General features: G+C 36.5%; 3 protein-coding genes across 5 annotated transcripts in view; 2 read left to right on the top strand and 1 right to left on the bottom strand.

Moving 5' to 3' along the window:
• Nucleotides 1-21,806, bottom strand: part of LOC106874500 (glycerophosphodiester phosphodiesterase 2) — a 71,998-nt gene extending 50,192 nt beyond the window's left edge. For 2 of the 3 annotated variants that reach the window (XM_089352927.1, XM_089352930.1), the window contains exon 1: nt 1,759-1,868. Coding sequence is in view for 1 of the 3 variants with exons in the window: in XM_089352931.1 (XP_089209057.1) it covers nt 6,438-6,554 (117 nt within the window). In the remaining 2 variants the exon portion in view is untranslated. Of the gene's footprint in view, nt 1-1,758; nt 1,869-6,437; nt 6,637-21,162 lie in introns of those variants that run through there. The other variant, XM_089352931.1, reaches the window with a different exon arrangement.
• A 2,129-nt stretch (nt 21,807-23,935) lies between these two features.
• Nucleotides 23,936-25,015, top strand: LOC149135678 (uncharacterized). Its single transcript, XM_089353119.1, has one exon. It carries the CDS (start codon nt 23,936-23,938, stop codon nt 25,013-25,015), a length of 1,080 nt encoding a protein of 359 aa, XP_089209245.1.
• Nucleotides 25,016-25,320: 305 nt separating this feature from the next.
• LOC149135677 (uncharacterized) lies at nt 25,321-25,896 on the top strand. The gene has a single exon (XM_089353117.1). The coding sequence runs from the start codon at nt 25,321-25,323 to the stop codon at nt 25,894-25,896; it is 576 nt and encodes a 191-aa protein (XP_089209243.1).
• The last annotated feature ends 443 nt before the right edge of the window (nt 25,897-26,339 follow it).

The following is a 26,339-nucleotide window of genomic DNA, read 5'->3' as shown; positions in this document are numbered from 1 at the left end:
GCCTGGAAGAGAGGAGGTGGGAGGGGGAACAGATCTCAGTGATACTGAGAACAATCCCCTCAAAAAATGAAAGAGCAGGTAAGCTCTACTTTCCTTCTTTTTCGTTTTATGACATGGCTACACTGTGTGTAGGTTGTTTGAATGTGCGTGGCCTGAGCTCGAAGAGGAAGCAGGCTTGTTTCCTCAACGACCTCAGATCACATAGAATGTATGTTATGTTTGCTACAGAGACCAAGTTGGACAAGCTGCAGGCCTTCTCAACTCTCCTGAATGGCTATTAGAAAGTCATGTCTCCTAGTCGGACGGTGGGGGGCGGGGGGCGCGTTGTATTGTTGCTCCAGAAAAACTTGGCTCTGCAGACACATATGATCTTTGTGGACCCAGAAGGTGAGTTGGTCATTCTGGATCTAACATTCAGAGGTAAGGCCTTCAGGTTGATTGGCATTTACATGCCTGGCATGACAGGCAGACAGAATGATTTCTTTCGACACCTAGAGAATTTTCTTGTGATGTCAAAGACACTAGTTATGTTAGGAGACTTTAATGCTATTCTGGATGCATACCAGAATAGCGTAGGCTCGAACGATAGGAGATGTAACTCATGCCTCATCAATCTGCTGATGCGATTTAGGCTGGCAGATCAATACAGACTTGATAGTCCGAGCATTCCAATGTGGGCTTGGAGTAATAACAATGGATTAATCAGGTCTCATATAGATAGGACAACAGTTAATTCTAGAGATAAGTCTAGTTTTAGTTGTCCACAATTTACCTATGTACCCTACATGGATCACAAATTAGTGATGTGTAGGATGCATATAGATAAAGTCCAAAGACAGGGGGTCTGGTTACTGGAAGCCCTATTGGCTTGCGAAACTTACCGTAGTCGGATTAAGGAGTTAGTAATGAAGCCACTAACTAGCACTGTGTTAAATAACCAGTGGTGGTGTACCCTCAAACAAGCCATTCGACTTGAGTCTATTAGATTTAGCAAACAGTTAAGTCTAGAACAGGATAGAGTAGAAGAGAATTTAGTTAAGGCATTAGAAGAGGTGCTGAGAGTGGGCTCTGCATCCCAAGTTTTGGCAGCAAGATCGACCTTGGACCGACACCTCAATGCCAAACATGAAGGATGCAGAGTTCAGGCAAAATTACATGCACTGGGTCATGAGAGTATTGCCAGTTAGGCTTGCTTGGTAGAAACCCAATGTAGCATAGATGCTGTGAGATGTTTTTGTTTTCACTCATCTAGGCTTAAATACCCGAATATCAGCTCCACAAGCATTTTCGTTCCAGCAGCTCACATGACCTCATGATTAAATGAACCTGTTGTTTGTATTGGTCAGTTTCCAGCTGTCCAATCATGTTGGTGCAACAGTTCATTTTTCCTTACATGGGAAATTAATCACCAGCTCCTGGGAGCCTACCATTCTCTATATGAACGGCAGTTCTTAACTACTCTAGGTCTTTGGCACATGACACTGACCACACACAGCTCATTTTCGGCAACGATGTATCTGACACCAGCTAGTCTCTGCTTTCATCTACACCAGACACCTGCCTACATCATTGCTGTATGAAGACTACACAACCAACAGACCAATGGCTGCCTCTACACACCACCATACAGTACACCAACTATGTCTATTTGCCTAACCACAAAGAACTCTCACACGTAATTGTTGTAACCTGTTATATTATTTTATTTCATGTATGGCAATCATTGTATTTTGTAACAGAGAATAAATCGTCACTTACCAGTTCTTTTCATCTTGAGTCATATATCCATTTTCACATTTACCTCATTTCACATACTCGTTACAGAAGTAGAGAAAGAAATCGGAAGCAGGGTTTAACAGATTCAAAAACTGCAAACAAAAGTGAACATTTTAAAGAATCCAATAACAAAAGTGAACATTCAAAAGAACTGACAACAAAGGTGAACATGAAAGAAAAGAACAAGGGTGAACATTGAAAGAAACACTACTTAAAGCTAGGGTAAATGTAACCAGAATGAACAAGTACAGAAACTGTAAACAGAAATAGGAATGGTTATAAGTGAGCTAGAGAAAAAAATAAAAAGGGACAGAGAGAGAAACTGTAAATGTGGAGTGACTGAAAAACTGTAGACATAAGTGACAGAGTATGTGATGTGAAATGTACAGAAACTGAAAAACTGTGCACATAAATGATAGAGAATGTAATGTGGAATGTACAATGACTGAAAAACTGTACATGTAAGTGATAATATAATGTGGAATGTACAGCAACAAAAGAACAGTACACATAAGTGACAGTATGTAATGTGGAGTGTACAGGGATTGAAACTGTACACATAATTATGTGATGTTGAGGATACAGGCACTGAAACTACAGATATTTGATGGAGTTGGTAATATTGAGTGTACAGTGAGTGAAACTGTACACATAAGTGACAGGGTGTAATGCAGTGTGTACAGGGATTGAAACTGTACACAAAGTGACAATGTATAATGTTGAGTGCACTGTGATTAAGGAATCAGACAACTGTTTTCTAAAGACTAAAAATCTTTATAATGAAGCCAAAACAAATAAATCAAAGTTTAAAAAATTAATGGTTGTGAGAAGGGGAAGTGAACAAATCAAATATCTTTGCTATTACATCAGTTAAGTTTTTACGACAGCATATAGATAAAAACTATCAAATGGAATATAACACTGCATGTTATTTGCCCAGCCTTCAACGTTTCGTTAACTATAATGCACAGAATAACAGAGCCAAGTGATCTTTTCACATTTAGACATTTAGAGGCACAACATGAATATTAATTTCCAAGGCTGTCAAACACATAAAGAACCTATTTCAAAAGTGGAATTCAAAGAAATAAAAAAAAAAAAAACATTTTGATGTTTTTGTTTGTTCTTTTCTTTTCTTACAATGAATAAACCACATTTCCAGCTCCAGCTTAAAAACAAGGTTTCAGTTACAGACGTGGTGTGCCCAAGTGCATATGTTGAGATAGTTGCTGTCGAAGTATACTGTCATTCAAAAATATGTCATCTATTTTATAAAACAAAGCCTCAATACTTTTTTTTATTAAAAGCCATGTTATTCTCACTGGACAAATTTTTAAAAATCACATTGCTCTTGAATAACTAGCAATAAATTCAGCTCTCTCTCTCTCTATGTATATTTTATAAGCCATTGTAGCAGAAAAACATAATCTAATTTGTGACACATGTAAAATTATCTTTCTTACACTTCTATTTCTTCCTCTTTCTCTTGTAATGCTTAGTTAATTTGGAATTATATTCTCTAATTAAAATATGGTACAAATTATAGTAGTGATGAAAAACAGTAGTTTTCTAATAAATAACCCACTTATTTTCATGTACAACTTTTCTTCTAACTTCACAAGGTTACAAATAAGCAAAAAGGAACAAATTTTACTTCAAGTTTCAATATGATGTGATGTTAGTTATAAACATTTGTAACCCTGGCTTAGACATCTATTTTATAGAATTTAAAAAATTATCACATAAGCCTACAAATCAAGTTATTTTTAGCAATATGTCACAGACATACTTTAACTAACCTAAAGTTTGTTTATGTCTAAATACTGCTTGGTGCTGATACTGCTAAATTTCTCCCGACCTGGCAGCACAATAGCACTACTCAGTCGATGTTGTTGATTGTGTTTCAGTTAAAGCTACAGCTTTAACCCTTTCATTAATGTATTTATTTTTAGATGCTCTGTGTTTCTTTCAATTACTCTAGATATAACAAAGAATTTAGTAAAATAACTAAGTTATCATTCAGCTAGTGTTAAGAACATAAATTGTGACTAAGGTTTGATGGAAGATTTTAATTCAAAACTTATGAAAACAAGACATTTGTACTCAGAACCAGAACTGGTTTCCACCGGGTTGGTAACAAAAGGGTTAAATTTTCCCAGTTTCCGTACCAGGAATATAGCATCAGTGGTGCTTCTACCTGGCACAAAACCAAACTGCATCTCATCTAAGCAGACTCTCTCCCTAATTGGTTGAGCTATGACCCTCTCCGTAACCTTCATCACCTGATCCAGCAGTTTGATACCCTTGTAGTTATTTCTATCTATAGTATCACCTTTACCCTTGTAGCAGTTGACTATGGTGCTGCTACGTCAGTCATTGGGTATGAATCCATCATGAACTACCTGGTTTACAATACGAGTGACTAGGCCATAGCCCACGCCACCAGATGCTTTAAGCATCTCAGTAGTGATTCCTGATGGGCTGGGGGCTTCTCCTGGGTTCATACCCTTAATTGCTTTATCTACCAGGGTGCTGTCTATTTGGATAGCTGGTCCCTCTACTGGGTCAACATTTGGAAGGCTCTCCTCCTCCCATTCATTCTCCACGTTCAGCAGTCTTTCATAATGGCTTCTCCAAGCCTCTTTCTTTTCCAAATCATTAAAAGCAAGTGTACCATCATCCATGCGGGCACATTTCTCTCCTGTGACATCACATTTTTTTTTCTCACACACTGTCTTGCAATCCGAAATATTTCAGTTCTTTGGTCCTCACGTCACTGGACATTGGCAAACTTCCTCTTTTCTGCTTCACCTTTGGCTATGTATACCTGTTGCCCAGCCTCCCTTCTGGCTATCTGGTACAGTTCCCTGCTACCCCCACCCTTCTGGGCTTTCCAGGCCTGTTTCTTTGCTCTAATGGCTGGGTTTGCCGTATTATTCCACCACCATGTTACTCTAGGTCTGGAAAGGACTTTGCACCATCTGCAGACTTGGTCTGTGGCACTCAGTAAGCTGTCCTGTAGGAAATTCCAGCTACCTTCTATGTCAGAAGTCTGTAGCTCCTCCTCCCTCTCATCAAATTTCGTGATGATGATGTCCCTAAATCTCTGGCCATGTGAAGGATTCTTTAGCTTCCAAATCCTTCTTTTCTGGATTGGTTTGCTTCTTGGCATCATTCTGGCCTCGAGTCTAAAGTCACTAATGACTAGTCTATGCTGGGGGGGGGGGGTACATTCTTCACACGAGAGGGTCTTTGTATTCAAGAGCAACCCTGCATCCTGCTGTCTGGTGAGGATGAAATCAATCTGGCTAGCAGAGTCACCTGATTGATAGGTTATCAGGCTGTTTGGCTTCCTGAAGTTAGTGTTGCAGATTAAAAGGTTACATGCATCACAGAACTCCAGTAGCCTCGTTCCCTCATCTTTTTGGGAACCAATACGATGGCCCTTGTGTACACCAGTGAAGATATCAGATTGCCGCCCAACATGCCCATTAAAATCCCCATCCGCAAAGATGAGGTCATTGCCACACATCTTTGAGGTAGCCTGTAGAAGGGTATCATAAAAATGGCCTGCTTGTGGGGCATAGGCAGATATAATTGTAGCTGTGCTGTTCTGCAGGACTAGCCTGAGCTTAAGCACTCTATCACATACCCTGACAACCTCTATGACCTTATCCACCCATTTCTCTACAAGGAGTATGCCCACACCCCCTACTCCATCCATGCTGCAAGAATATTTTATGTTTAAGAGATATTTTTTCAAGATAAATATCACAGTTTAGAAAGCTTTCAGCAATAAATATAGTTTAACTATGATATATAAAACACTAATTTGAAGTAATACTACTTCCGCTGCAAATAACAAATAAGTAATTTTTTTCTTTTTTTTTTTTTTCTGTTTTGCAAAATATATTTTAAATCTGTGATTGGAACTAAAATATGTCTCATTACTATAACTATGAATAATTTCTAAAATCAATCTTATATTTCAAATTTAAAATAAAGTTTTGGCTTAATAAAATTTTCTTTCCAAATGCTTTAATAAATTACTTTGATGGTGTTGTTTAAAATAAGTGACTAAACGAAGCAGAATTAAGAAATTTAATCAATCACCTATTGTAGAATGGAATTGGGTCATCACTGAAAGATTTAATTTCATGTAACAAGTCAATCTAGCAGCACCCATTCTTCTCCAAAGACGTGCATACAGTTAATTAACAGAGAGCAACAGAATGCATTTTTTTCCTTTTTTATATATTTATTTATTTATATATTTTCTTAATTTTATGAGGAATAAAGCTGAGAAAACTGGAATAAAACAGTAGTGAGTTCACCCTGGATATTTGCATTGGGTGTCAACTGGTAAAAAGAAAAAGAATTAGACCATAAAATCACTCTGCTTGGCCTCACCTTTACAATTAAAAAAAATAGAAGTTTTTATGATTTTATTACAAAATTTTGAAGATTTTAGAATCTCTTAAAAATGAATTTCATAGAAAAAGATCAAAATCTGACTTTTCACTGTTTTCTTTTAAGGTTTAAAATTTAATGGTACTAAAACAAAAAAAAAAGAAAAAGACACAAAGAGAATTAAGACAGATAATTAGAAGGAGTAAACGGGATACTTAAGTGTTTCTAGATTCAAATGCCTAGTTTCTTACCTTTTGGCTGTTGCATGCTGATTGCCGATAACGGTGCCATTGACATCCTAAGGAACCAGTTATGCAGAGATGGCAATAATTGTGTTTGTAATATTGAAATTGCATGTGAGTAACCATAGCAACAAGAATGAACTGACAGTAAAAGTAGTCAACAGAAGGAAACAGCAGATCCACCAACTCTATAAGCCATGTTTCTAGCCTGAAAAAAAAATAAAGAAGAAATTCAGAAATTGGTCAATAATAGAAATGGAACAATAATAATTTGATTCATGAAATTAAAATACATTCATAAAATATGGCTTAAATTGTAAACAATATGCTTTACAAAGGTTCGTTGTTTTGTTTGTTTATCGTTTACAACTGACACAAATTCTGTTGTTGGGATAGTACCAATATGCATATTTCATTCCCAAACATTGTAATACTAGACTAAGTAACAACAATAGTAACTCTGTTTATAGTTTTAAGGTTTGTCTTTTGCAAGCATTTGAGATTTTACTTAATGTCTTATAAATACCAATCCTTCACTAAAGCATGCCAAAAATACTGAAACCACATACTACCACTGTCCTTGCTGCATTTTAACAATACTGGTTAAGGTGATATATGATAGATTTATCCAAAGAAATGAATGAAGTTCTATTGCAGCCCATTCAAATATTCCTGCTCTGTACAGTATATTGTCCCTTCATCACTGTATTTTGGCTCACACTGGCTCTCAAGTTAAATTTTAAATCACTGACCTTTTGTCTGTGTCTGTACCAACCTTATTTAGTGCATCACTGACAAATTCTACAAATTTCTATACATGGCTGACACCAATCAAAGGCATTATCTCAGTGATTGTTTCATTGATCACCTACTCAATGTTTAAAATAACCCTTAAGCATTCTCCAAACCTATATCTAGATATATCAGTTCACCAAAGAATCTGTAGATCAACTCTCAGTTTGTGGACTCACATCCTGGCTCACTCTACACCCACAAACACAAAGCGAAATACTCATCTTTACATATGTACATATGTATGTATGTATGTATGTATGTATGTATGTATGTATGTATGTATGTATGTATGTATGTAAGTATGCATGTATGTATAGAACAGGCTACCACACAGTTTTTGTCTACCAAATTAATTCATAAGGTATTGGTCAGCCCCTAGCTACAGTGAAAGACACTTGCCTAAAATACCATGCAGTGGGACTGAACCCCAAAACATGTGGTTACAAAGTGAGCTTCTTAACCACACAGCCATATTCCCACTAGATATGTTCTAACTCATGTTGCAATGTTTCCTCACTTTGATTCCAGGAAATACAGAACAATCCATGAAGCTACTGGTATGCATCAATTTGATTTCAAATGTAAATTTGAAGACATGAGAGACACCAGATTAAACAAGAATGCTACAGGATTTTTTTTCTTAATGATCTTTTTTTTTTATGATCTTTGTAAATCGTCTTGAAACAGATGAAATTATTACAGTTGATATTCAATTTAAATATATGTCAACAGATGTCTCTGATGAAAAGTTCGGACAGGAAGAGAATTCTAAAGAGTTGATGTTATGGGAGGAAGAATTACATCCAGTGTTTAGTACAAGGCTGGCAGAGTTATACAAACCACGGCTGATGAGAGGCGAGGATGCAGATATGTGAGAGGGGTTTGAGTGGGAGTTGTATGCAACTAACTGGCTAGTTCAATAAAGCAGGAGCTGTTGTAGTAGCAATAGAAATGACAGATTGAGGAGATGGTGCACCTGTGGCTTATAGTTTGAAGTTCGTTGAAGAGTGAACATTTAGCAATCAATTGTATGATTTTCTTTTGGATGCAATGCCATTCAAGATGAAGGAGAAAATATTCCATTGGGTCTTACTCAGGCTTTTAAGAGAATCAGAAGTTCACTGAAACTGAAGTGTATCTTGATCCTGAAAAGAAAAACCAGTCTTTGGGATGGGATGTGGTCATTTGCTTTCCATTTGATACAAGTCAAGTGAAACTGTGTCCTCCACAGAATATCTTCAAGTCTGTAGTGTAGATTGAGTTATACTTTTATTGCTGTTTTGATCAGAACAAATCTGAATTTTCAAGAACATAAAAAAATACTATATTTCTGAGTTCTCATTTTTATTGATATTTTTATTTTTAACCCTACCTGAAAAGATAATGATGACAACGACTATGATGACGACACCACCACCACCACCATATTATTAATAGTAAATTATAGATCTATTTATTATAACTGGCTGGACCTGTGAAAAATTCATGGAAGATATAAAAAATGTAAGCATTTTCAGGATGTTGACAAAATGTGCAGTTATGCACAAAATGTAAGCTTCCAAATCCTGTTTCCTGACTGAGTGAAAATGATCAATCTTTAAACCTCTATAACTTTTTTAAAACATTTTTCTGGAAAAAAATGAAATAACTCCAGCAATTCATTTTGGGCAAGTGTATTATTTTGCCAATGTCGGAGCAACCAGTGGACATTGAAGGATCAACGCCGAGAAGGAAAAAATATTTACATATATTTGTTTGCCCAACAGATAGCTAGAGAGACAGTAGTACTTGTAGTGATAGTGAAAATTTTTTCCGATAGTGACAAAAAAGGTTGCTGTCTGCCAGTAGAAAGGGAAAGAGTAAGGAATGCATGGTGCTGACTAGAAAGGAAGAAAGGATAAATGTGGCTCTGCTCTGATTGGCTGTATGCAAATAAGTTCATTACTGGGGTATGGAACGCTGGTGGAAAAAAAAAAAAAATTCGCATGCCAAGTGAGAGATTGTGTAACTTTTTGACTCTGCGTGTGTTGTACTTACAAACGTGTTTATATTCTTTAATGTGATAAAATGTTGAATTAGATTATTATCCTGCTTCTAGCTTCAGTGTTGCTGCCAGGATTTGAAAAGCAGGGTACATTTCTCTCCTTATTTTGTGACTTATGGGGAATTTTTGAAAAATGGGAGAATTCACAACGTTGTTCAATGAACAAATTAAACACACTACCTGGCAGTGACAAAAGCATAAAGTAATCAAGTTTATATATGAACTTTCTTTTTATATGCTTGTTTCCTTTTACACAATATTAAAACTACAGCTAAAAATTTTCTGAAGCAGCACCCACACTAATTTTATTTACAAGCCGCCACTGTTCAAGAGCAATTTAAAAATAGAGTGAGATGTTCTTCCTCCTGGAAGTAAAGTAGCAGCAATACCTGAAGAAGCAACAGCTAAAGCCATTTTTTTCTCTTGTTGCACTTTGGCAAGTAAAAGTTTAATGACAAATGTTTTGGCAGTTCTTGCAGAAGCATCAAGAAAAAAAATGCCCTCCCGTTTGATCAAAAACCTTTTCTAGTATAGTATTGTAGAATACTTTTTGTTCAAGCGACAATTTTGGTTCATTTTCACTAACATATCTTGAGAGGTCTTCAATGTTGTATGAAGTCTCATAATAGAGATGTTGTTAAACTATCGAGTTCAGAACGACTGGTATGAGAAAGTCCATACCCATGCAATTCATTCCCTTTCACAGAAACAATTTCTCTTCAATGGCAATTAACACAGCATTGTAGATTTTGTCACTGTATTCTATTTTTGTGCCAGGACATTGTAATCGAACCTGGTATTTGTAATCATTAATGAACATAATAATCCATACAGGATACAGTTCTTTTGGAAGTGATTCCTCCAATTTGTGACATCGAAAGCGATATCCATCTTCTCTGTTAGCAAAAAGCAAGGGATATTGTAAAGCATCATATGAACGATGAGTTTCATTTATGAACGTGATGCTATTGTCACAATATTTCAAAACAATATCTCGTTTACCAATTGTTCTCCAACCATAATAATAACCATTTCAGTACACTCAGGAATATTGAATCAACGGACATGTTCTCCTGCTGGTGTTTTGTCGGCATCAATAACAACTTGAAAGTCTGCAGTTGAAGTATAGTCTAAAGTGTAGTGTACACTCAAGTGAAATTCTTCTCCCCTTTATTATATATACATACATTTCAATGTAGCAGATAACAGCTAACCTTTGGCAACTATTTGGACCCCGTTGTGTCCACTACTCTGATTGGTTGGTATTAGTACAATTTGTCCCTTACTCTGTCGCACCAATATGCAGCGTAAAACCAATCGGAGCCCCTAAATAAGATTATGTAAGACAGCCTTTTCTCAACCCCGTTTTAACCTACTGTTAATTATAAAGAAACTCACTTTCTCCTCGTTTTGAAGTCTTTGGTTCCAGACCTTTTAAAATCTAGCTACTGACTATACAAAACACAGCCAGTTCCAGCGACAACGCCAGACGTCAACACCTGTCCAACAGCAAAACACCCAGGTTACAACACAGCACTGTTTGTGAATTACTTCACCATAGATCAACAGCAAATATGCAACCTGCAAGCCAGACGACAACACCTGTCCAACAGTATAGCAGCAACAACCGACTTTGTCGCCACCATCCTAACGACATCAACATCGTCTATAGGTACACAGCTCAACAAGCAACTCGCACAGGTTCCAATACTGCTCTATTTGTGAATTACTTCATGGTTAACAGCAAATATACAACCTGCGAGAGCTCCTGTACAAGTGACACAGGCAGCAGCATTACAGCCACAACTTCATACGACACGTACCGCAACCAGCTCTGCATCACCGTCTCTTCTTGATACAGTATTTCAACTACCGTGTACAATTGACTACAAACTGGTATTTTCTTTCCTGTGTCTATGAACATTCGTCTAACTTCTCATAATAGACTCTTTCACTTTCTTCCTCATTATTGTTCTATGTAGCACACACATACATCCATGCATATACAGACATGCCCTCATGACGGCCTGTCTATTATTCTGTATACATGACGCACACACAGACACATGCTAACGTATCAATAAATCATCTCTCAAACATTCTACTCGGTTGTCTCTCTCTTTTCCAACAGGCACCTTATATGTATTATTCCAGCTTCCTGAACAAAGTCGTTATTAGATAGTTCCACCACGCTTCCATGACCATCTGAAAAAGCATACTGAAAGCTTCTCACATAAAAATTCTTTTCGTGAAGCATTCCTTGCAGCTTAAAAATAAGTTTTAATCTTGTACCTGGACAATTCTTGTGCGATACTGTGCTTCCTTTTGAATGTCACCTACAAAATATATTTCTAAAAATGGTGGATCTTTATTTTGTTAAGGTTTAAGAGAGCCAACTCTGTGATATATTTTTCCTTGTACTTTAAAAGTTGACATAAACACAATTTCCCTTAAAAACTTTTGTCCCAAATGATGGCATTTGGAGAGTAGAATTGAATGCTTGAATATTTTTAAGAAAGTGTTTTGATTCTGAAGTGGTATCTAAAAGATGTTTTATAAGTTCTAGAGGCTCAATTATTGGTAAATGGACTTTACCTTTAGAACAACACATACCTAATGATTCCTTGTCCCACTTCCTAGCACCACACTTTTCACATGTTTTGCACATAGAGCCCCAGGGAGACAATTTTTTCAGATACATAATTACGATTTGGATCATAATTAAATGCTACACCTTCCCATTGAAATCGTTTACACTTTTTCTTCTGATTTTCTCTGAAAAGTTTTCTCCTTTTTAGTTATATTCTTCAGTCGCATTCACTCTTTTGTTTTCTATTTATTCTACCTTTTACTCTCCTTTTTTGCGATCGTATTTCTTTGTCTTTTTATTTTCTTGTACTTTTTTTTATTTCTTTAATTTTCCTTCTTTCTCTGAAATCTTATTTCCCTGTCTTTATCACTTTCTTGTTCTCCTCTCATATTCCTTCATTTTTTGCAACCTAACTTTCCGATGTTTTTTTTTTTTTTTTGCAATCTTCATATTAAGTAAAGAATAAAAAGTTTTGAATGGTACAAAAATGCACTATAATACAAAAAATGGACTATATACCTGTTGTAATTTAGTTATCTATAGTCCAATGATATTTCGGAATACAATTCCTTCTTCAGATATTCGCTGCTATAATCTGTTTTCATATTAAGTGTTTTAATATTGTCTTGTGATGTTTCATTTCCGTCTACATTTCTTTCATATTCATGATTGTTTATGGGAAAGAGAGCATCGTAGTGGCCATTGCCAAGCTCGCCACTATATAATACTAAAACCTCCCTTTCTGTAATTTTTTGACTGCAAACGGTGAACAGAGGAAAAATAATTTCATCGTTATTTCTGAGATGAACCTAAATTGCAACATTGTACAATTCAATAATGGCAGCTAATTCAATAAAACCGCCGTATGTTCCATCCCTACTCATGTATACTTGGTATTCCTGCATTGTACTATTAGGAATAAAAGAACGAAAATACTTCCAATTATTGCATATGTATCGTAGGGACTCTTCTCAAAGAATTTGGGAATTCCTGTTGTTTTTGAGCAAGAGTGACACAGCTCTGAACATACTGTTACCATGACTTTATTAAAGGACTGAATTATTAAATTAATGTAATTGTTGAATATTTTTCAATAAATTCAGTAAGGGACTTTATCTTCAGTTTAAACTTTTGATGGTTTTGTGAACAGAACGCGACGGAAAATAACAACACCAAAAGGGATAAGATACTAAATGATAACAAAATCCCCTTTAGAAATCTTTCTTTCAATCTTTGTGATAGATGAATGAGTGATTATAATTTTGTAAATAATAAAAACGAAATTAATAAGGGACTTCACCTTCAATGTTGACTTGAAACGTCTTCATGAAAAGAAAAGTGAACTGGCTCAAAGTATTTAGCAGACGATAACTTCTTCACAAATGGAAAAAACGGAATACTTCGGTTATTTCCGGATAATTTCGGTTTAACGTTGTCAAATACTTGTCTATAAATTTGCGAGTGTGCGTAAGTATGTGTTACAGAGAGAGAGGGAGACAGAGAGACAGACAGACTAACAAACGCAGAGCGAAAGACAGAGTGAAACAGACTGAGAGACAGAGAGAAAGAGACACGAGCGAGAAAGAGATTGATATGTGTCGCTCACACAACTCTGTCCTCCCCTTCTCTGATATCAGTCACACTCTCTATGCTACTATGTTTCCCCTTACACTGTCGCTCTTGCACCTTTCTCATTTTATCAAATGATAGCCCAACCTACCACTTCGATTGTATAATTCTTTTTTTTATTCTTTTATTTGTTTTAGTTATTTGACTGCGCCCATGCTAGAGCACCACATGTAGTCGAACAAACTGACCCCAGGACTTATTCTTTGTAAGCCTAGTTCTTATTCTATCAGTATCTTTTGTCGAACCATTAAGTTACTGGGACGTAAACACACCAATATCGGTTGTCAAGCGATGGTGGAGTGGGGGAGGGGGCAAACACAGACACACAAACACACATATATTATTTATATCATTTATATACGATTGGCTTCTTTCAGTTTCCGTCTACCAAATCAACTCACAAGGCTTTGGTCGGCCCAAGGCTATAGTAGAAGACACTTGCCCAAGGTGCCATATAAGATATAAAGATTATATATATATATAGATATACTATGTGTGTGTGTCTTTGTTTGTCCCACCACCACCACTTGACAACCGGTGCTGGTTTGTTTATGTCCCCATTACTTCGTAGTTTAGTAAAACAGACTGATAGAATAAGTACCTGGCTTTAAAAAATAAAAGAACACTGGGGTCAGTTCATTCAACTAGTAACTCTTCAAGGGCAGTGCCCCAGCATGGTCACAGTCTCATGACTGAAACAAGTAAGACAAAGGATAAATGGTAGGCTAAAATTCCCCATGGAATCCCCAAGCACTACCTTGCAGTAAGTATAGGCATGACAGTTATTCGGTCAACACAACTATGACTAAAGTAACAAGAACGTGATATTGTCAAAAGCAAAAGATTATTCCGGAATCTAAACAAAGATATTAGTCATTGTTTGTTCTACCCAGTTGTTAATTTAATTGGGAAGGTAAAAGACAAGTTTAAGCAAGTTTCTGGTTTAAGCAGCATATTAGACAATTTTATATCCTTTGCTTTTTCCCTAACTTGGAATAATTTGTAATATTCAACTTAGCAAAGCAATTAAAGGTTGTATATAATATACTAAGAAATAGATTCTGTAATAAAGTAAAAGAAACAAGTTTACCTTACAGTAAGTTTCCACTAGAATTTTATCTAACTACTATAATCAAGACTAGTGAGTAGAAGGAAGTTTGTAGTTATTCTTGTATGTCATCATTGTAAATGCTTACATTCTTCAATGCAATATCTCAATTAAGTATCATACAGAGTTCATTTATTTATATTTTATATCACATGCTGGAGTATCTGCCTTGAAGGGTTTAGTAAAACAAATCAAGGAGAGGTACATGAGATCATCTGAAGTAGTTTCCTTTTATTTCCAAGGGTGCCAAAATAAAAATTAAAAAAATTAAAAAATAAACAAAAATTTAAATTTAAATACAATACAAATAGCAGTAGCATTCTTGCCTTTCCTGGGACTGCCACATTAAGTTGGCAACAAGTCATCACTTTATCATGCTGCTACTGCAATATTCCTAATTTTGTAGATCAGCAAATTTATTTCACTTCAAATTCTATAAGTTTCCAACAGCAATTTAGCACTGACAGCTAGCAAGGCTAAGCTACTCTAGACTGATAAAGAGCAATTATCCTGAAACTAGTCTCTGGATGCTGGCTTTGTTGGGTGGAGGTGCTTAACTCCCCTGTTTGAAAACTTAAGGACACAGAATGCTTGTGTTGCATAGCCAACTAGAAAATGTATTTCTTGAGGCTAAATAGCAATTTTAATCTTAATAATGATAACGTTTACAGTGAGTTACTTTGATATGAGTTTCAAGCTTCTCATAGGCATTTTCAAACTGAAAAATATATGTGTTACTGGCTGTCTAAATAGCAAAAGAATTTTTCTTACAAGTATATAAGCAAAAAAATATAAACAGAAAAGAGAAAAGAATATTAAAAAATATTTTAAAAATATAAAAATTAAAATAAAAAATAATATATATATATGTGTAAAGAATGCAAAAGCATGTGTGAAGAAGGAGGAGGAGGAGGAGAAGAAGAAAAAGAAGAAGAAGAAGAACAACAACAACAACAAAAACACAAAGGAGGAAAGGAAGTCAAGAAGGGGAAGAAGAAGAGAAAAAAGTAAATGAAATGAAGAAAAAATAAATATATAAAATAAAAATAAAATGGAAAATAAGCATAAAAACTAAGATTAATAGTATTTGAGAACAGTGGGGGGAAGGTTTAAGTCTATCAAATGGAAAATTTAGGAATGGTCGGTATTCTTGTGTTCTTGTCAAAAGTTGACGTGTGGTGAGGTTACCTATTCAGTTCTCACAGGTGGGATGGTGTATACACACACACACACACACACACACACACACACACACACACACACACACACACACACACACACACACACACATATATATACATATATATGTAGCATGGAATTTTGTCAGTGAACAGGTCGTAGTCTCAAACCGCCAAAAATTTTGGCAAATTAAATTTAAATGTTGGAGTGAATCTAATGATCTTTGTGTGTTTCTTAAATAGCTTATAAACACCTTCCACGCTGCAATTTTTTTCCTTCCAGCACACGATCTCAGATCAAGTCACTTGCTATGCAAGTACATCTCTTATATGTATATATATATATATATTAGGTTGGTGCTTAATTATTGCAGCTTTTTTCAAATTTTATTCAACAAAAACAATAACAACATGTCACAAAAACATCTTTAAATGATTATTCTGGAGCATATTCACCTTCAACTTCAATTACTGCTTCCCATTTGCTTGGCAGATGGTCAGACCGTCATTTAAAGATGTTTTTGTTAAATATTGTTATAGTTTTTGTTGAATAAAATTTCTTGAAAAAAAGCCGCAATAATTATGCACCAACCCAATACATGCATGCATACATACATACATACATACGTACATACATACATATAAATACATACATACATACATACATACATATATATATATATATATATCTGATACCAAACCAAAGATTGGTGTCATCTACATATGCTTCACTAGTTTTTAAGAAACAAAAATAGATTCTTAGATTTAGCTTAATTCTTTTTGTTTTGTTTCTGAATTATTGATTACCAGAAAATGAAGTAAAATGAACAGTCAATGTATAGCTAGGTCAAGATTGACTCTGAGCATCAACATTCACAGGCATCCTTATAACCTTGCTTTTAACAAAATGGTATTTTTAAGACATTTATCTTTTATTTATGTATTTTTTCATTTAAATGTTAAAAGCATTTGAGCAAGAATTCTTGATAAATTCTTGATAAAGTAAATTCATTAATTATTATCTTTATTATTTAAGCTACTTGAATTTTTATTGATTTCAGGCAGTTTTGAAGATTAGAAATTTAAAGAAATTTATCTTCTGTTCTTTGTAAAAATTACTTGGAGAAATTAGATTCCTTTCTGTAATTTATCTTGTGAGTATAAAGAAATTTGTAGCATGGTTAGGCTTTGGCCATTATTAGACCAGACCATGTCTAACTTAATAGCATCAGCTACAGGATTCTTTGTTTTGGAACATTCATAGCCCACTTAAGTAGAGAGTTGCTATTAGCTGAAGTATATTCAGGTGTCAGTGGTTTGTCTAATTTTTCTTGGTAAAATTTGCCCAGGTATTGTTTAAGTGTTGCAGGGATATTTTTCTTATTTAATTTAATGCATGACTGATGCCAGTGCTATGTAAAAATCATCCAGTGCACTCTGTAATGTGGTTGGCATGAGTGAGGGTGTCAGACATTAGAAATCAAGCCAAATCAGACTGGAATTTGGTACAGCTCTATTGCTTGACAGCTCTGGTCAAACTGTCCAACCCATGCCAGCATGAAAAACAGACATTGAATAATGATGATGATAATGTATTGCACTGGGGCTCAATCTTAGGTGAGCTGTAAACTTGATGCCAGTATCATTTGGACAACATTGATTGAATATTTTATACATTGTACAAATGCTGTAGGATTCGCAGTGGCATTGGAGAAAATAGTCTTTTTGAAGTAATCTCAGTAATCAAGGCTTTATATGTCATTTATTTTAAATTTTAATTGACTTCTGGAGTTCTTATGTAGTTTTGTTTTGTATTGGGAGACCACTGTGGGTAGCAGTATTCAAAGTGAGACTGAGTAAATGTAGAGATGAGAAGGATAATAGCATCAGTATCTCTAAACTGGAAAATTCTAAGCATCTGAAAGAATATTCTGTCGGCCATATCATTGATGCTTGCATTCCACTTTAAGTGTTGCCAACAGTTACACATAGGTCTCTGATATTAATTAATGCTATGAGAAACTCTCCCAAGGAAAAAGAGTATGGTCGTTTAAGTACATTGTATTTTCCATAGAGGATGAACTCAAATTTTTTCATTTAACTGCATGTCCCCTCCCCTCCCCATTGAATCACAGAGTGAGTTCTGTCCAGATGCATATTGACTTTCTGGAGCTTAAAGATTATAAGAAATGTTATTGTTTGATGACATTTTGGGAGTTATTTACGTAAATAATAAAAAGAAGTAGGCCTAATACAGTACCCTGGGGAGCACCACTAATGACTTTTGCTGAGCTTAAGTAAACTCTGTTGATCATAACATGTTGGGTTCTGTTTACCACAAACTTCAGTGTTGTAGTTTTCTTTCAGCAGAATATTGTAATTGACTTTCTCAAAAGCTTTACTGAAGACAAGATATATGTGTGACACCAGTTTTCTCCTAAAACATTTGGAATGTTATCGAGGTGGTTCTAAAGTTGTATTAGGAATTCTTTGCCACAGGACCCCCCCCCCCCCCGTGCTGGTTGGGATTTAGGAGACAGTTGCTCTCTAGAAAGACAATTACTTTTAGTCTCCCTACCTTATGAAAAGCTTTAATGAGGTGATAGTTCAGTGAGAGCAAGTGATAATTCTCTGGAAGTGACTTACTTCCTTTTTTTGAAAACTGGTATGACAGACTGAGATACAAACATGTTCAGGTATATGTCCTGTGTCTAGTGGTTTCCTACAGAGATTGAAGTGTTGCAAGTAGATAGAGGTGGGGCAAGTTGACGGCACTAGTGGGGAGCCTACAGCGGTGGGGATCTACTGCTGAGTTGTATTTTATTTATTGTCATTATGGTGTCCAGGGTACTAAAAGTTATCTCAAGGAGGATATTCTTTTATTTCTTTCAGTCATTTGACTGTGGCTATGCTGGAGCACCACCTTCAGTTGCACAAATCGACCCCAGGACTTATTCCTTGTAAGCCTAGTCCTTATTCTATCAGTCTCTTTTGCCAAACCGCTAAGTTACAGGCATGTAAACACACTAATATCGGTTGTCAAGTGATGGTAAAGGGGGAAGAAACGCAAACACACAAACATATAGATACATACATATATATATATATATATATATATATATATATATATATATATATGTTGGGATTCTTTTAGTTTCCATCTACCAAATCCACTCACAAGGCTTTGGTCGGCCTGAAGCTATAGTAGAAGGCACTTGTCCAAGGTACCACACAGTGGGACTGAACCCAGGACCATGTGGTTGGCAAGCAAGCTACTTACCACACAGCCACTCTTGTGCCTTGACAATTTATTTGACTAATACTTCCTGTGGTGCAAACATACCTGTGTGGTTAAGAAGCTTGGTTGCAGCCATGTGGTTTCAGGTTCAGTCCCACTCTGTCACACCTTGGGCAAATTTATTGTTTCAAAATAGAGCAATCCACAAGTAGAAAGTTGAGGTCATTCGTACATTTCCAGAGTTGCATTGACACAATAAAACATTAACATTTTATAAATATAAACAAACTTACATTTGTTTTTATTAGAAACATCAAAATGTGTATTGTACAATACAAACAAGAAGTGATATTTTTTTGAACGCAGTATTAATTTACTCATTATTTCTGCTATTCTAACTGCAATGCGAGACAAACATTCTGTGTCCTTAAGTTTTCAAACAGGTGAGATAAGCGCCTCCACCCAACAAAGCCAGTCCAGAGAGATTTAGAAATGCAATATTTCTAATTTTGAAAATCAGAGAATTTATTTCACTTGAAATTCTATAAGTTTTCAACAGCGATTTAGCACTGACAGCTAGCAAAGCCAAGCTACTCTAGACTGATGAAGGGCAATTATTCTGAAACTAGTCTCTGAATGCTGGCCTTGTTGGGTGGAGGTGATTATTTCCCATCTGGAAACTTAAGGACACAGAACGCTTGTGTCGCATCACCAACTACAAAATGTGTTTCTTGGGGCTAAGTAGCAGTAGCATTCTTTCCTTTCCTGGGACTGCCACATTATTGCATAACTCTCTCTTAGAGATTTGCAAATGCAATAATTCTAAAAATAAAAATGATCGGCATTCTTTCGATACAAGTACTAGAAATGTCAAGCGCACACGTGATCCCTCAAAAAACTCATCTCTTCTCAATAATAATAATAATAATAATAATAATAATAATAATAATAATAATAATAATAATCCTTTAATATAACAACAGCTGCGTCCGTCCGTCCGTCCGTCCGTCCGTCCCTCTGTCCGATGCCATCAGTAATTAGAAAGAGGAAAAGAGGTGAATGAAATAGAAAGACAGCGAAAGAAAGAAAGAAAGAATGAATGAATGAATGAATTAATTAATTAATTAATTAATTAATTAATGAAAGAAGGAAAGAGATATTGAGGAAGAGCGTGAGTCCGTCACAACATATCAATAACGAAGGAAGGGGTGATAAAGAGAGAGAAAAAAACAATAGTAGAGTTAGAGAGAGAGAGAGAGAGAGAGCGAGAGAGAGAGAGAGCGAGAGAGAGAGAGAGAGCGAGAGAGAGAGAGAAGTAGAGTTGAGAACGGAAGGGAGAGAAAGAAAGAACCAGAGGCGGAGTGAGGCACACAAAGAGAGAGAGAGAGAGAGAGAGAGAGAGAGAGAACATATGCATATGTAAAAGAAATGTGTGATTGTTTGTGTGTGCGTGTGTACTATAGAAGTGTAAGAGAATACTAAACGCTGATGTGTGCGCGTGTGTGTGTGTGCGTGTAAAAGGGAAGCATATGAATGTATGTATGAAACAGCGTCTGTTGTCAAAATGAAACTGAATTTTTTTCCTTCTTCTTTCACTGTTTTGAAATTTTATTTCATATCATAAATTGTAACTGAAACATAATCCATTGTTTTGAATGCAATATTTGCTTTGATGAGAAAATATCATACATAGAAGAAAAAGAAAAAGCCTTCATGGATGAAGTGACACTTCTATCTATAGATAAGCAAATCATGCAGAGTGCCCTCTTGAAACTAGACGAGCTTGTGAGGTGGTCAAGGATGCGGTTTAGAGCAAAAAAAAAACAAAACAAAAAAAAAAGTCGGGTAGTCTGACATCTGTTATGGGAGTGCAGAAAGAAGTTAAGTTTCGAATAGCTGAAGAAAGCATTTCAATATTCAAAGAAGAACCCACCAAGAGCTTGGGGTGAGTATACACTGGGACATTGTCAGATAGGAGTCGCGGAATGGAAATTATGAAACAAGCCGAGGTTGGATTATCAGCGATTGATAACTCAAAGTTTGGTGCTTACAGTTCGGCTTGTGTCCGCGACTTTCGTGGCTACTTTTAATATACGAGTTCGGATCATTGAACAAGAATGTAATGTATTCATTAGAAAGTGACTAGGCCTACCTCGGATGTTGAACAGTTCAGCTCTTTATCGTAAAAGATGCTCATTGCAGTTACCACGGGTGTCAATGGTCGAAATATATAAACTGGGGAAGGTACGAAAGGTGATGATGCTGAGAGAGTCGAAGGACATGGAAATCAGGCGTAATTCACTATAGGTGAAAACAGCCTGGAATTGGAAAGCAGAAGCAGAGGCTGATGACATCTTGTCTTCTCTTACACACCGAGATATGGTGGGTGCAACGCAGAATCATCGGAAGGGAGTTGGTTTTGGCGCAGATCAGTTCAGACCGTTTGCAAGTTTGATGCGGAGCGAACGCAGATCTGTTGTTAGCAACAGCGTCAAAACGAGGGAAGCAGAGAGAAGAGAGCTTCATTTGGTCCTATATGTTCAACAAGGACAGATGACGAGATGGGAGGAACATGTTATTGAGAGGAAAATAAGTTGGGATGAGATTTGGAAGTGGACCACATCTCGGCTAAGTTTTCTGATTCGTACATCCGACGATGTTTTGCCATCACCTGCAAATCTAATAAGATGGAACGTCTCAGAGAATGATATATGCAAATGCGGAAAGGTCGGAACACTGAAACATATTCTTTCCAACTGTTCACTAGCATTGAACAGGTATACATGGAGACACAACCTGGTCCTTAAGGTTATCTTCAATGCTATAAAGAGCCAAATTGATCTCAACAACAGTGGAAAAAAAGACCGTTGAAAGTACCAACTAGAGATTTCATTACCTTCGTGCGCTCAGGACAGCGGATCCGTTTCAAGAACAACAAACTTCCTGTTAGCGATGAAAAGTGGAACGGCTATTGGGAGGTAACTACAGATTTACCAGGGTGCCAAGGACTCTTCCCCGTCCCAGTTACGAAAAAAACGGACATTTTAATGTGGTGTGAAGGAAAGAAAGTTATGAATCTAGTTGAGTTAACGGTTCCTCATGAAGATAACACGGACACCGCTCAGGTTCGAAAGATTGACCGTTATGTAAACCTCCTCGAGAAATGTGAAGACGCAGGCTGGAAAGCGGAGCATTTTCCAATAGAAGTCGGATGTAGAGGGTTTGTTGGACACAGTGTGAGACGACTGTTGTTATTGTTAGGCCTAACTCATCGTAACGTAAATACCACCATGACCGATATCCAAGCTACAATGGAAAAGACGAGCCACTGGATTTGGTTAAAAAGAGACGATGAGCGATGGCTAGAAGAATATTGGGCTTTATTTAATAACCAGTTGATCTAGCAAGCAGGGCTATGATCTAGCAAGCAGATCTATCAGTGAGTGGGGCCGGTACGCATTGATGCCATCGATAGGTAGGCCCCCTCCTGATAACCCTATACACTTTTTGGCTTCTGATATGTGGAGTTCTCGACTGGTAGCACTTGCATGTGCAAGTTGTTTGCAAAACGTCTTTTCTTCCTCCAAGTTTGTTTTAAGTTCTTGCCGAGTGTCTTCCTGACACCTACAGAAAATAAACTCATTGTGTACATTGATAAGTCATATACCAAATTGTTCAATCCTTACAATAATGACAGCTACGTACGTCCGTTTTGTTCCGTTTGACCAAAGCCTTCAGTAATTAGATAGAGGGAAAGAGGTGAATTAAATAGAGTGTGGAAGAAAGAAAGAGATATTGAGGAGGAGAGGAGAGAGAGGGAAGATAAACAGACAGAAAAACAAGATGTAGTAGATTGTTAAGCTACTGGTGTTAAGGAAAATAGAAGGTGGATTAAATAAAGAGAGAAAGTGAAAGAAAGAAAGGAATAGCTCTGTCCACATATCTCTCTCTGCCTTATGCTGCCATGTGATCTCTGTTTGAATTCTTTTTCCTATCATGCTCACCGATACAAAACTTCTAACACAGCTTTTACTCTAACGCTTCATGAAAACAGTGATTCAAAATAGTGTTTCCAAGAGTTGGTGTAATTCTTAATATTTACCGTTACATGTGGGTACCGTTTCAATAGCTCTGTCAACGTATTCGTTATACTTTTTAATGTTCTTTCATTCATTCCTATTTGTGAGTCTCAGATAAAAACAACATGTGTGTGTGTGTGTGTGTGTGCGCGCGCGCGCGCGCAAGTATTATGTGAATGTGAGAAAGTTTGGTTATTTTTATACCTCACGCTGTGTAAATAAGATACCAATATTGTCATCATAATACAATCGCCTGTCTCACTATTATGTTTTTATTTTCATGCTATTCTATTTAATTAATAGATATTTAATTAAGATTTGTCCATGGAAGAGGAAAGGTCCAATTATAGAAGACCTGCAAAATGTCTGAGTCGGCAATTACGAAAATTGAGGCAAACACAAGAACAGAAGGAAGAGCATCGTAAAAGGAACACAGAAAAATGGCGTCAGCTCCGTTTAACGCAGTCACAGAAGTGAAGAAAGCAAATTTTAGAACAAGATGCTGCTCAGTATAGAAATGCAAGGCAACATCTATCACAAGAACAACGTGAACAGACTTTAGAACAAAATGCTACTCAGCATCGAAATGCAAGGCTACAACTGTCACAAGAGCAACGTGAGCAGATTTTAGAACAAAATGCAGCACAACACAGAATACGTCGGTAAATCAGTAATAGGCTGACTCTTAATATAGCTCGACAATATGATATAGATGGACTTCTACAGGTTCCCGTTGACGTTACTCGCCATAGTGGAAGTGCGTTGCCACCACTGCAATGCTTTGATGTTTATTGGAGAGCGTACAGGAAGAACAATCGCAGTTTTGGTATATGCTGTAAATCAGGAATGATAAAAATTGAAAATATCCCTGAGTTATCTAACGAACTTGCTGACCTCTTTCTTTCTAATGCTACTGAAGTAAAATGTAATATTCGAAGGTTCAACAGCGCAATGGCAATGTGTTCTATGAAAGTAGATGATACTTCAATACTGAGAGGGATTACAAATTACAGATTACATGGAATTCGTTATAGATTTATTGGAGTTCATAGAAACCATATAGGAACAGTCCTGTCTAGCTTACAAACGTATTTCTATGATCATAAAGAACAAATAAGAAGACGAATGGAAAGAATGCCTCTTAACAATGCAAACCAAGCCTTCGATGTAAACATATTTCGAAAAATTCATTCTGCTATGATATCTGTTGGAAATACTTACAATCTTTTCTATCTGTGCAGGAGCAAACTGACGCTGAAAATATTCCTGCTGATGTGTCAGTTGGCTTACATGCGGATAAAAAAACCTCATGGGGAACACTCCAGGAGATATAATCTACCAACATCTAATGAGCATGCTATTCTTATACCAAACAATCTTCATGAGGAAACGAATTGTTCAGAACGAATGGTCGTAACAAAATTCAGAGCAGTGAATAACCAAAAATCTTTGCAAATATTAAGTGACTCGCATCGATCATACGACACAATGATGTACCCGAGTTTTTTTCCTTCTGGCCTAGATGGGTGGCACCTTGGATTACTGAATGAAAATGGCAACTGTCAAATTTCAAAAGTTCAATTTTATTGTTATCACATCATGAAAAGAACAAGAGCTACAAATATATTGCAATTAGGTCAGCATTTGTTTCAGCAATATTGTGTAGATCAATTTCCCAAAGTACAATCCACCCGTCTACGATATGTTCGTAACAATGAAGCAACCTTAAGAGCTGATTTATATAATGGTTTACAAGATGCTATACTTGCAGGTGATACTGATCGTACAGGTCGTAAATATATATTGCCAAGTTCATTTATAGGAAGTCCACGATATATGGCAAAACACTACCAGGATGCAATGGCCATAGTTAGAAAGTTTGGCAAACCTACTTTACTTTTGACTTTTACATGCAGCCCAAAATGATATGAAATAGTTAACGAGCTTTCTGTGGGCCACAAGGCGGTTGACCGACCAAGATATCACTACAAGAGTATTTAAATTAACGCAACAGTAACTATTGCACGATATCAAATCAGGAGTCCTTGGGAAACTTATTGCTCATGTGAACACTGGAATTTCAAAATAGTGGATTACCTCATTGCCGTTTCTTATTCATAATACAAAATCATCACAACACATGGCAAGAAATTAATAAAATTGTTACAACTGAACTTCCAAATCCCGAAAACCCATTGACGTCTCATCTTTATTCCTTGGTGAAGAAACACATGATACATGGACTCTGCGGAAAAGAAAATATAAATTCTCCCTGTATGGTGAATGGCGTTTGCACTAAAAGATATACAAAAGATTACAAATCACAAACCTTAACTGGAAATGATTCTTATCCACAATATCGTCGCCGAAACCCTCGAGATGCTGGCTTCACAGCTTCAATACGTATTGGAAATAGAGAAATTGTTGATAACCGTTATGTAGTTCTTTATAATGCTTGGTTGTTGCAGAAGTACGAGGCGCATATTAATCTTGAATGGTTTGTATCTATTAAGGCTGTGAAATATCTTTACAAGTACATTTTCAAAGGTGTTGACCATGCAACAGTTTCTTTACACAGACAAGAAGATGGCATGCATCTTAATGTTGGCAACGAAAATCAAATGGATGAAATTTCGAATTACGAAAATTACCGCTATATTGGAGCGTCAGAGGCTTGCTGGAGATCATTTGAGTTTCCAATTCAACAAAGGCAGCCTGCTGTTGAATGCTTGCCGATACACTTGTCAGATCAACAGCTGATTGTGTTTAATCTGAATCATGCACAAGAAATCGAAATTTACATGTAACTTTTAATTCTTCATCGAGTGATATCAAAATTTCTCTATGTTCTGAGGCATCTTTTCTAAGTGAGGTACATCTGTGTAATTTGTCTGCAAGCATAGGGTATAGTCTGGACAGGGGTATATTCTGGTTTGGTTGTCTGGAGTGGGTATAGCCTGGTCTAGCCCTGACTAGCTCCGGGTATAGTCTGGGCATGGGTATATTTGGGGCTGTTACACCGCCAATTTTCAATCCTGTTTAGACTTGTTGCGCCCACAGCCCCGCACCTATTGATAAAACCGCAGCGAGATACCTGCATTCAAGTACTACGTGTGCGCCCTACACGCATTGCCTCAAATGCATTCTATCTGTAAGTTTTTTTTAACACGTAAATTAGGGGTTCTGTGTAGTGCATGCATGTTCAATGGTTCCAGTTTTAGCAAAAACCAGAAAACCTAGTGTTTTGAAC

Source organism: Octopus bimaculoides, chromosome 5 (assembly GCF_046866305.1).
Source record: "Octopus bimaculoides isolate indiv1 chromosome 5, ASM4686630v1, whole genome shotgun sequence".
NCBI classification, from domain to species: Eukaryota; Metazoa; Mollusca; class Cephalopoda; order Octopoda; family Octopodidae; genus Octopus; species Octopus bimaculoides.
This window is presented reverse-complemented; position numbering and strand designations above follow the sequence as displayed.